The sequence below is a fragment of the Labeo rohita genome, chromosome 4 (genome assembly GCF_022985175.1).
Source record: "Labeo rohita strain BAU-BD-2019 chromosome 4, IGBB_LRoh.1.0, whole genome shotgun sequence".
NCBI classification, from domain to species: Eukaryota; Metazoa; Chordata; class Actinopteri; order Cypriniformes; family Cyprinidae; genus Labeo; species Labeo rohita.
The window spans coordinates 10,779,402-10,792,415 of record NC_066872.1 but is presented as its reverse complement, the minus strand read 5'-3'; the positions used below and the strand labels follow the sequence as shown (position 1 = coordinate 10,792,415).

The window sequence follows — 13,014 nt, the reverse complement described above, 5'->3', positions numbered from 1 at the left end:
TGTGTTAAGGGATGTGGGTAGACAGCCCATTCTTTGTGGTCAGGTCAATCATGGTTGATTTCCCTTTTCTGTTAACTCCGTGATTGCTCCCCTCTATAGGGTTTTTAAGCAGTGGTCTCCCTGAGCTTCTGCCTAGATGGTGTTATCTCCCCTGTTAGGGTTATAAGTAGGTGACCCACTATGATGGTCTGGCAGTTCCCCAGGAAGGTCTTTCTGGTAACTGGAGTCAGGCGTGGGAACCACAGTGGGTGAGTACGATCCCTTATTATGTGTCTAACCATGCTGTATTTCTGGGACCTGTCTTGTGCGTTTCCTTTGGTAGGTCCTCTTCGAGCACCCCCCCTCTGGTCTTTGACCATGGTTATGGTTTGCTTGCCTGGATCTGCCTTCGGCATATCGATTGGGAAACTTTCAGGCCCCACTACAGCACTGCGTCTAGGGCTATGGTCCTACCTCCAGGTAAGCTCTTCGGAAGTCTTTCTCGCAGGAAGCTTCTGGACATGCTTGGATAGACACATGGACCTAGGCCACCTGGCTGAGACCCTCTATCTTTGTCCCGCCCTGAAGGGCCTTCTGTTTCTGGATTTCCACCTTTTTTCATACAGACCTATTCTCATGCCATTTGGTGATCTAGCGAGTCGCCCCTCCGAGGAGTGGGCTTGATCACGCTATGTTTCGCCATCTTATGAATCAGAGTCGTTTCTGCGGAAACTCTCTGGTGCTCCAAGGAGCCTTTGGCTACATTGTGGCCCTTGTTCTCAAGGTTCTGCAGGCCTTGATAGAGCGGGGCCCCATGCTTTCCATTGAGATGGTAAGCACAGGTCTGTGTGGGGTGAGAATGGTTTATGCCTCCTTAAGAGAATACCTGAAACATAGCCCGAGGGCTGGGGATGCTACTGCTCTCTGTGCAGTCTTATAGAGGTGGCTCCCAGTCACATCTCATCCGGATCTCTTCCTAGGCCTCCTTTACAGGGCTCGGATGGGTGAGTACGATCCTTTATCATGTGTCTAGTCTCCTTTTGCTGTATGTTCGGACCTGTCTCTTGTGTTTTCTCTTCTGTTTTTTAAGTAGGTCCTCTTCGAGCACCCCCCTCTGGTCTCTGACTATGGTTGTGGCCTGCTTGTCCTGGATCTGCCTTCATCATGGAGACATCATGGCCACTTTTGGCTTTCAGGTCCTCACTACAGCACTACAACTAGGGTTACGGCCCTACCTCCAGGTAAGCTTTTCGGAAATCTTTTTCGCAGGGAGCTCCTGGTCGTTTGGGATAGACACATGGACCTGAGGTCACCTCGTTGAGACCCTCTATTTGCGTCCTGCCCTGAGGGGCCTTCTGCTGCTGGGTTTTCTGCCTTTTACACAAACCTGTTCCCTTGCAATGTGGTGATCTAGCGGGTCGCCCCTCCGAGGAGCGGGCTTGGTCATGCTATGTTTCACCATTTTACGAGTGCTCCGAGGAGCCTTTTGTTATGTTTTCGGCCCTTGTTCCCAAGGTTCTGCGGGCCTTGGTAGAGCAGGGCCCATGCTTCCATCGAGGTGGTAAGCATAGGTCTGTGTGGGGTGGGAAGGGCTTATGCCCCCTTGAGAGGTTACCCACAGAACAGCCTGAGGGCTGGGGATGTTACTGTTTTCTGTGCAGCTTTATAGAGGTGGCTCCCCGTCATATCTGGTCCCTGTATCTCTTCCTGGGCAGGGTGCGACGAGGCTCCCCTTTCTGCCGGAAGGGTTTGCTAGAGCTCGTCCCCCCTGGGGGGGGGGGAATCAGGCGTCCCTCCCGTCTTTCGGGAGTAGAAGCCTGTTCTGATACATCACTTTGTGGTTAGATGTATCAGGTCTTTGGCAGTATTATTAGATAGCTGGCTCCGGCCGCTGTCCGCTTGGTGCAGAATGCTCCCCTCCCTTCGAGGGTTTGCTTGAGCACTGCCCTATCGGCCAACTGAGGTTCGCCCTTACTGCCTCCCCCTTAGGCCAATGGAACTGATTGCCGGGATCAGATCTCATCTAAGGCTCCTGTACAGGGCGCGATGATGCTCCCCTCTCTATGGAAAGGGTCTCTGAGCTCGTCTCCCCTGGGGGCATCAGTGGCTCCTCCTGTGTCGGGGGTAGAAGCCTGTCCCGATACACTGCCTTCCCTGAGTATATCGGCTCTATGGCAGTTTAATAGACAGATAGCTGCGGCTACTGTCTGTTTGGCATATTCTGCTCCACTCTCTTTGAGGGTTTTTGCTTTGAGCATTGCCTGTTTGGGCAGCTGAGATGCGCCCTTACTGCCTTCCCCTTAGAGCCTTGTTAAGCCGGCAGTGCTCCCCTCACCCTGAGGGTCATCTTATTCCACCGTTTCTCAACGGTACGTCTAAAATCCATTTCTATGGTAAGGCCCACACGAGCCTTTGGGCGCTTTCTCAAATCCATGTATATGGTAAGTGCACACGTGAACCTTTGGGCACTTTTCTAAAATCCACGCTGTGGTATGGAATGCACAGGAGTTCTGCGTCCATTCTAAAATCCTTTATGGTAGAGATTCACGCGCTACTGCCCGTACCCTTCTCGAGATGGTTGAAACCCCGGTCACCTTGGGTCCCTCTCCAGAGCATCTGCCAGGCTAAAGGAACGGTATTACGCGCTCCTAGTTCCAGCGCGCTCTTTATTCACACTCAACCGAGTTGAGCAGGGAGTTACCACTTGCGTTCTGTGATACGGCTCCTGAGGCAATCGTGCACAGCTGTGGTAGCTCCTGGGTGACGGGCCAACCTAGGTAATCCTAGGCTCCTGGCCATATCCCCTTAAAGGAATAACTTCGGTTTCCAAGCTTAAGGATCTACCCCGGGTCCGGTGTCCCGACCCTTGCAGGTAAGTTTGGGTATGCAGCCCAGCCTCTGGCCGTAGGGGATATGTCACTGACAGCCGTCACTTTGTCTCTGGGGCAACTCCCTTAAGTCCTCGGGAGTTGGTACTTAGTGCTTGTCTCTCCTTGACAGGCACTCCCCTCAGCATGGCAGCATGGGTATAACCGTTCCCCCCTAGCGCCCCCTAGAGGACGCAGTTCGAGTTCCTCGAAAGGGAACATCTCAGGTTACGTATGTAACCCTGGTTCCCTGAGAAGGGAACGAGACACTGCGTTCTCTAGGCTCATGGCCATGCTTCGGGATGTAAGCTTCAGACGAAGAAGTGACCATCCTGTTCTACCGGCGTCCTTTTATACTGTGGTCGCGCCGGTAGTGACGCACCGACAGCGACGAGTCGCGCCGGAAGTGATGTCATAGGCTGTCGCCGGCCAACTCTGTTGATGTTTTTGTATGTAGACTTCAGACACGGGTCACGCAGACGGCGTTCCCCCCTAACGTCCCCTAGAGGACGCAGTGTTTCGTTCCCTTCTCAGGGAACCAGGGTTAAAAAATATAAACTTTAAAACTCTGAAAATATTTTAAAATATATTCTGACAGCTTTTTTATTTAAGGAGATCCCATAATACAACTTTACTCTATTTACAAAATATTGTATTATAGTAAATGCTGTGATTATTGTCATATTTTATCATGTCAGAAACTCATTTCAGTCTTGTGAGGAATTGATTATATTCATGATACAAACATCAATTAAAATCTGATTTCAGGTTGATTTGTGACTGTGTTTTATTATTTATGTGCAAAAACAATAGAAAGAAATGAATGACATGTTCATGAATCATGTTTGTATTCAACTGAATGATGATTTTGATCATAATAAAACAAATGATTGATGAGACACGACAATAAAATGAATATACTTACACACACACTGATCTTACTGTCTATATGAGGATTTATCACACACATTTATTCTGATTCATGTTCATATTCATGTGATGAAGAGACTCTATAACATCTCACTGTTACTGATTCATCATCAGCTCAAAGCATTATGGGTACAATCTCTCATCAGTCTATTCTCATTCATCAACACAGTGAAACTGATGATCCAGGATAAACACTAAACCCAGCACAGAGCGTCTGAGTGAATGTAAATGTCTGAGTGAGAGTGAATGTGGTCTGAACTGTGTGGATGAGACTCATTGTGTCAGAGACGCTGTAGAAGGACAGAGTTCCTGCACTCACATCCACATACACTCCTATTCTCCTGATGATGGGCTTCACAGAGAGATCAGTCTCTATCTTATTGTGTCTGAATGAGTATCTGTCAGGAGTGCAGATCAAACTCCAGGACTTATCATTAAATCCAAACCAGCACTCACAACCCCGTCCCTTCCTGCTGATGCTCTTATATGACACTGATATAAACACACATCCACTCCACTCAATCTCCCAGTAACAGCATCCACACACACTCTCTCTACAAAACACCTGATAATAATAATCAAATCTGTCTGGATGATCAGGATACAACTGTTTCTCTCCCACATATGTCACTGTTCTGTTCTCCTCAGACAGTCTGAGTTGATTGTTTGCTGTGTTTGGATCCAGTGTGAGAAAACAGGCATCTGAACAGAAGAACAGACACATTTAAAACACAACAACAATCACTACAGCTCTGTGCGTGTGTGTACGACCAAATGTCCCCACAAGGATAGTAAAACCTGAAATTTGGTGGACTGGCCTGCTGTCCCCACAAAGTAAAAAAAATATTAAAAATAGTAAATGGTGTTTATCTGAAAGTGTAACGATGCAAACATGTTTTCTGTGAGGGCTAGGTTTAGGGTTAGGGTTGGGTTAGGAGATAGACAATATCGTCTTGTCAGTATAAAATCTATAGAAGACTATGGAAAGTCCCCACAATTCACAAAACAAACGTGTGTGTGTGTGTGTGTGTATGTGTGTGCACCTGGTATTCATCACGTTATGGGGACCAAATGTCCCCACAAGGATAGTAATACCAAAAAATTTTTACCTTGTGGGGACATTTGTGAGGTCCCCATGAGGAAACAGGCTTATAAATCATGCAGATTGAGTTTTTTTGAGAAAGTAAAAGTGTGCACAGTCTCCTGTGAGGGCTATGTTTAGGTGTAGGGTGATAGAAAATACGGTTTGTACAGTATAAAAACCATTACGCCTATGGAATGTCCCCATAAAACATGTAAACCCAACATGTGTGTGTGAGTGTGTGTTGGTAAACATACATTTCTTCAGTCCTGCTGTAATCCTGGATTCTCCTCCATGATCAACACTAGAAAACACACACAGACACATTCAGTCAACAAACTGTTGCCAGGATACTTCTGGTGGTTGCTAGACTGTTGCTATGCAAATAACCATTAGTCTGATGGTTAGGGAGTTGGGCATGTAACCGAAAGGTTGCAGGTTTGAGTCCCAGGTCCGGCAGGGATTGAAGGTGGGGGAAGTGAATATCCAGCGCTCTCTCCACCCTCAGTACCATGACTGAGGTGGGTCCCTTGAGCAAGGCAGCGAACCCCCAACTGCTCCCTGGGCGCTACAGCAATAGCAATATCGCTGCCCACTGCTTAGGGTGTGTGTTCACGGTGTGTGTGCGCGCATTTGTTCACTACCCACTACTGTGTGTGTGCACTTGGCTGGGTTAAATGCAGAGCACAAATTCTGAGTATGGGTCACCATACTTGGCCAAATGTCACGTCCAATAATTTAATTTGTAAATGCTATGGTACTTATGGTGGTTGCTAGACTGTTGCTGTTTTAACAGGTGATAATTATTACTCTAATAACACCCAACAGTATATTGTGTTTCTATAGAGTGTAATTTCTGAGCTGAGACATTAAGAATGTTGAATTTGACCGTGATTAAGAGTGTCTAACCCAAAAATGCAGACGAGTGTTCAAAACTAGTAACTTTTATCGTGATCAGTGAGAAGTGATGCCTGAATATACATATAGTTGAGATAATCTAGCAAACACAGTACGTTGTGAGGATGTTGTCAGTTGGTCGTCATTTGGTCAGCGTGACATTATTAATGACAACATCACGAGGACGTCATGGTAACGTTCCATTTTTTATCATTTTGGTGAATGTCCCAGAAACGTCGTGTGCATGTCCTCAAAAGACGTCTCTAGTGAGTCACATGGTGAATGTTGTAGTGTCATGGTCAGCTGGTCTCCAGATAACTTTTCATATTATTCACTACATTTATTAGGCTCTTTTTAAAGTGTATATCATTACATATCGCCTATAATATATGAAATATACTGAATTCATCAAGCATTTTGCATGATGGCATTAATTATTATGTAAATATAGTAATTTATGCCATTATTTAAAATGTAGATATATATTTGTCATCAAATAAATGATAAAAGAAAAACCAAATGGTAATAATTTATGTATGTGAATGACAGAGATTTATTAAAAGAGAGCACGGGACAAATGAACATTTAATTTAAATCAGCGCACGTCACTTTCTGAGTACTGAGTCTGTGTGCCCAGACGGACATGAAGGAAAAGGTAAATATACTTTTATTCATCATTTTTGCTGATATGATGTTAGATATCATGTAAGATGAGTAGTGTTTTGTATTTTTGTAGGTTTTCTATATTAATTTTGTAAATAAATGCTCTGTTTGGTTAGTTCATGTCGCGGTCTGAGGAAACATTAACTGTTAAAATCCGGAGATAAAATTATAATCCTTCTTTTTATTTTAGTTTGAAATGTAACACAATAAACTATACAGTATTCACTGTCAAATTATTTAAACTTCAATCATAATAGTTTGTTTGACTGCCTGTCGCTCTCGCTTTATGATGCTCATGCTCATATTGACCACGTTCACACAGCAGCAGAATACGGCTGTCAATACCCTATTTGAGTCCTTAATATGGTTGCGTTCACACACAGCACAGTTATTTAAGGGTGTGACGACCGTATTCTATAACCAAACTCACACCCATACATTTTCAGGACTCACAACCTCATTCTTGAATACACGCGCTGTGTGAACAGAACAGGACTGGACAACTAGTTGTTCATCACGTCATACAGTGTGAGTCCAGCAAGCAATAGCCGTCATTTCACCGTCTCGGTTAACTATAGACCTGATATAGTCCAGCTATGTGTAACCCCCCTTCTAGCCCAAATGACCCTGAATTTGAATACATGTCGTTTTTTGGCAGAATAACTTGTGAGATGTATGATATTCTATCATGTAAGCAAAGTCAACAGTGTTTACAATGTGTTTGGTTTCATTTCTTTGACATGTTCTATGTGTAGCCTGGTGCGTAGCCTCAGTTTAGCTCATAGTCAGACCGGCGATTTGTAGCCCACTGACAGTCAAAACTGATTGATTGTAGTTTTTGGTCAGGCAGCACATGAGATGGTTGATATACCATCATGTTCACAGTGTCAATAATATCTACAAAGATGTAAGTGTCATTTCATGACATGGTCTATATGTAGCCACGATTTAGCTCTGAATTGGACAGCCTATGTGTCGTCTGCTTTTAGCCCATGCATCACACAAGCTGTTCAATGTAACATTCATACACACAATATTATTTGACTGTCTTTCATTTACAATTACAATTCCCAACCAATAGATGGCAATTGTAGCCCTACTGAGACAGGACGACTGGCAACACCAGACTTGAAAGTTAGTAAGAGATCACTGATCCCGTCATAATCATTTCCGCCATTTTGAATTTTGTTTTTACACAAGAGAGCAGTAAGTTTACCTGTCGGAGAGCAACGGGGCAAACAACAAACGATAAAGGACATTCCTACTTGGTCTTGTAAGTACCTGTTTTCATTTTGACGTGTTCATTGTTTATATATATTATGTGTTATCATGTACGAACCGTACATTTTAGCTTAGGGACTGAGCAGATAATAGAGTGAAAGTTTATCATTTGTATGTGTTTACAAACTCAAGTGATGTTAAAACAGCGCAAGAGAAGGTGAAAGGGCAAACAACAGAACAAACAAAACAAAGATGAATCTATATTAATTTCTACAGTGAACACACTAAGAAGAATTGGACAAACTGAGGACGAGTTTTAACATCTGAAAAAAAGGTTAGAAAATGAAAAGATCCAAGCAGCAATGGTAAAAAACAAAACAAAACAAAACTCACAAATGCAGCATTTCTTCTCTAAAGCTCTCATCTTTGACAGTCAATCATTTATTAAAACTATTCTACTGAATTTATGACTGAACAATGACTTACAGAAAGCATGAGCTCACTGAATAGAATATCGTTGTCACTGTACAAGTACAATAAAATTTAGTTTGAAACTTACAAATTGATACTAAAGCTTAAAAATATAAATGACATACAATGGAAATATGAAATTTTTAATTATAAAACGTTCGCAGCAGTATTAAAATAGTGCAAATAGCTCAGATGTGCAATGCAGCATTAAAACCTAAACAGGACAATCAGAAAACAATGTCATAAAAACAGTAGGGGTGAAATAATTATTCCATGTACATTTAAGGTTAATGTGTGAACTGGGCTACGTTTTAGTTACAGCAGCTATCACTGTGTTGTTAGTGTAATTTAAGTAAAAAAAATTAAAAAAAAAGCTTTTCTTATGCTGTTTTTGTTTGTTATTTGGCAGATGCAGTGATGACCAACTTCCCGGCAGCAACAGAGTTGGACTTGAGGAATGCAGTTGGAAAGCATTTTATACAAGAAATAAAACCAATAATTAATCATTTTAAAACTGTTGGTTGTTTTATTTGTTAAAATAAGTAAGCCAATGCAAGGGCTACATTTTTTCGAACATATTTTAATTGATATTGCCTCAGGACGCGCCTCTCATTAAGCTTCGACAGTGCGGATTTCGAATGGTGCTGCCTAGCATCCATCTGGTGAATCTCCGCTCTCTACCCAATAAAACAGACGAACTACGTCTGCTCACTCGGACAAATAAGGACTTTTCAAACTCCGCTGCTCTGTGCTTCACGGAAACCTGGCTGAATGACGCAATCCCGGATGGCGCGCTTCATCTGCCGGGCTATCAGCTGTTTCGAGCAGATGGCGACGCAGAATCAACGGGGAAATCACGTGGCGGCGGGACATGCTTTTACATCAATGAGAGGTGGTGTACAGATGTAACAGTGTTAAAGAAGATGTGCTGTTCCGATTTTGAAGCGCTTTTCATTAACTGTAAGCCGTTCTATTCTCCGAGAGAGTTTTGCTCGTTCATTCTCGTAAGTGTATACATTCCACCGCAAACGAACGTAAGCCGGGCTCAACAGAAACCATCCCAGGTTACGCATGTAACCCTGGCTCCCAGAGTGAATGAGACGCTGCATCCGAAAACGATATGGGAACACCTTTGGCGGAACCACACTCTGAACACATGTGTAATCTGGCCAATCGAAAGACGATTCGTCACAGGCGGATGACATCATCGACCAGGAAGCATAAAAGCACGTGCGAAGCTGCCGGCGTCAGCTTCTGGGAATGAAGTGAGCGCTCGGCAAGGATGCCGAAAGGATGGATCAAGACGCAGTGTCTCGTTCCCTCGGGGAACCAGGGTTACATGTGTAACCTGGGACGTTCCCCATCAGGAACTCAAGCTGCGTCCGAAATCGCTATGGGAACGAAATGCCCACACCGCCAGACTTCCAAGTCCCTGCCTAGTTAACTGGCTAGGGCAAAAGGACAGAAGAGCCAGGAGTGGCTCAGAGATCTAGGTTGTAAAACCTGACAAAGGTGAGTGGCGTGGACCATCCCGCAGCATTACAGATGTCCTGAATTGGAACACCTAACATAAGGGCTTTGGAGGCAGCCATAGCACAGGTAGAGTGGGCCTTGACCCCCACCTGTAGAAATGGCATCCACAATTCATCTGCTTAAGGTTTGCTTAGTAGCAGGATGACCCTTCTTAGGGGGACCATAACATACAAACAGCTGGTCTGACTTATGCCACAGGCCAGCTCTGTGGACATAGGCATCTAATGCACGTACTGGACACATACAATTATGCTACTGCTGGTCAGGCTCCCGAAAGGGAGGAGGACAGAAAGCCTGGAGCACAACCGGCTGTGGTGTAGAGGTAGGGACCTTAGGGACATACCCTACTCTGGGGTAAAGAAAAGCTTTGGACATGCCAGAAGCAAACTCTAAAAAAGAAGGGGCCACCGAAAGGGCCTGCAGGTCCCCAACCCGCTTGAGGGAGGTTAATGCTAGCAACAGCGCAGTTTTAATGGTGAGAAACCGAACCGAAATCTCCTCTATAGGCTCAAATGGTGGCCTACAGAGGGCCTCAAGTACCACAGCCAGGTCCCACGTAGGGACATGAGGTCGTACCGGAGGCCTCAGCCTCAGCACCAGCACACCACAGAGGAAATGTATAACCACAGGGTCTTTACCCACTGACCTACCACCAAGTGGTAGGCCGAGATCGCCGCCACGTAGACCTTCAGGGTAGAGTGGCATAGCCCTGTGGAGAAGTGGGCCTGCAAAAACTCCAGTACTGTCCCAACTGGGCAGTTAACTGGGTCTTACTGGCGTTCTCCACACCATGAAGTGAAAAGCTTCCACTTCAGGGCATACAGTTTCCTCGTGGAGGGAGCTCTGGATTGGAGGATGGTCTCAACAACCTCAGTTGAGAGACCAGAAGCAATGAGCTGTGCCCCCTCAGGGGCCACACCCTCAACTTCCACAGCCCCGGTCGGGGGTGCAGAATGGTACCCCCCGCCTGAGAGAGGAGATCCCTGCTGACGGGAATCTCCCATGGAGAGCCGTCGAGGAGAGAAATCAGGTCCGAGAACCATACTCGGCCCTGCCAGTACGGGGCTACTAACAGTAAACTGACCCCGTCCCGGCGAACTCTCTCCAGAACTCCTGGGAGCAGAGCGAACAGGGGAAAGGCATACAGAAGTCGCCTCGGCCACGCCTGTACCATGGCATCCAGCCCCAGGGGAGCTGGATGAACAAGAGAGAACCAGAGGGGGCATTGTGCATTCTCCCTCGTAGCAAAGAGATCCACTTGAGCTGGACCAAACACTTTCCAAATCTGCTTCACCACCTCAGGGTGAAGCATATATTCCCTGGGCCTCAGCCCCTGCCTCGACAGGACGTCTGCTCCCACATTCAGATGCCCAGGAATGTGAACTGCTCGCAGTGAGAGGAGTTTGTCCTGGGACCACACAAGGATCTGGTGCGCCAGCTTGTATAAGGGGCGTGAACGCAGTCCTCCCTGGTGGTTGATGTATTAGACCACCGCTGTGTTGTCGGAGCGCACCAACACATGGCGATCTCTCAGGTCTGGGAGAACGTTTTCATGTGCGTGAGAACGACATCTCGATGTCGAGCCGCTAAACTCTCTGACTCTTCTAAGATTGGCTAGTCGTAATTCAGTATGCGAATGCCCTGGAGACAAAGAGGGACCAGGGCAGCATCCACACACTTTGTAAACGTACGGGGTGAGAATGCTAGGCCGAAGGGAAGAACCCGATACTGGTACGCTTCGCCTCTGAAAGTAAACCTCAGGAACTTCCGGTGCTGAGGAACGATGGAGACATGAAAGTAAGCGTCTTTCAGATCTATCGTCACAAACCAGTCCTCGGACCTGATTTGTGACACTACTTGCTTGACAGTAAGCATCTTGAACTTCAACTTCATTACTGAGCGATTGAGGCGTCGAAGATCTATAATGGGACGCAGCCCTCCATCCTTCTTTGGAACTATGAAATACCGGCTGTAGAACCCGGATTCCCTGTTGTGAGGAGGGACCACCTCGATGGCCTCCTTCCTCAGAAGGGTCTCTACTTCTTGTTCCATGACCAGAGCCTGCTCGGGGCCCACCAGAGTGGGAAAGACCCTGTCGAAGGGCGGCGGCGGAGCGTGTATCCCTGCCAGTGATGTATCTTTTGCAGGGAGGAACACACAGCCTGTAACGTGATCTGCTTTGACCACTCTTTTTTGCTTTTTCTAGTTCTAGTTCTAGAACAAGACTAACACAGCTCCGCTGAAAGACAGAAGCTGACGCCGGCAGCTTCGCACATGCTTTTATGCTTCCTGGTCGATGACGTCATCCGCCCGTGACGTATTGTCTTTCGATTGGCCAGATTACACGTGTTCAGAGCATGTTTCCGCCAAAGGCGTTCCCATAGCTCAAGTTCCTGAAGGGGAATCGCCGATCGGATCGCAGACACGGAGCAAAAACACCAGACTCTGTTTTAATCATTCTCGGGGACTTTAATAAGCGAATCTCTCCCGTGAACTGCCCAAATACAGTCAGCATGTTACATGTCCCACCAGAGACAGTAATATATTGGATCACTGTTACACCACAGTAAAGAATGCATATCACTCTGTCCCACGGGCCGCTTTGGGACGCTCTGATCACTGTCTGGTTCATCTTATTCCGACCTACAGACAAAAACTTGAATTTGCTAAACCTGTAGTGAAGACTGTAAAGAGATGGACCAATGAACCAGAGTGGGTATTACAAGCCTGTTTCGAATGGACTGATTGGAGTGTTTTTGAAGCTGCTGCAAACAATATGGATGAACTTATTCTGGACTTATTTAACATTTAATAATGATAAGCCATGGTTTACAGCAAAACTCAGACATCTTCGTCAAGCCAAAGAGGATGCCTACAGAAAAGGGGATAGGGTCTTGTACAATCAGGCCAAGAACACACTGAACAAGGAGATTAGAGCGGCTAAAAGGACCTATGCAAAAAGGTTAGATGATCAGTTCGCTTCAAACAACCCAGCCTCAGTTGGAAAGGTCTGAAAGCCATCACAAACTACAAGACGCCATCCCCCAGCACTGAGGTGAATCAACAACTTGCTGAAGACCTGAATGAGTTTTATTGTTCAACCCCCCACATTCATCATGACCATCTCCTTACACAACCATTAACACCTCCAACAAACCCACCCCCCCCACCCCCGCACTTCAGATTAGTGAGAAAGATGTGCGCCAGGTCTTCAGAAAGAACAAAAGAAGCGAAGCACCAAGCCCAGATGGTGTGACACCAGCCTGTCTGAAAACCTGTGCTGATCAGCTGGGCCCCATCTTTTCACAGATCTTCAACAGGTCTCTGGAGTTGTGTGAAGTTCCATCATGCTTCAAACGCTCCACCATCATC

General features: G+C 45.9%; 1 protein-coding gene across 1 annotated transcript in view; it reads right to left on the bottom strand.

The window, feature by feature from the left end:
• Nucleotides 1-3,530: 3,530 nt before the first annotated feature.
• The window catches only part of LOC127163743 (NACHT, LRR and PYD domains-containing protein 12), a 58,453-nt gene continuing 48,969 nt past the window's right edge, over nt 3,531-13,014 (bottom strand). Inside the window, exons 5-6 of the mRNA XM_051107094.1 lie at nt 5,115-5,161; nt 3,531-4,478 (exon numbers count right to left, since the gene is read on the bottom strand). Of these exons, the coding sequence (XP_050963051.1) occupies nt 3,937-4,478; nt 5,115-5,161 (589 nt within the window). The 3' untranslated portion in view covers nt 3,531-3,936. The remainder of the gene's footprint in view (nt 4,479-5,114; nt 5,162-13,014) is intronic.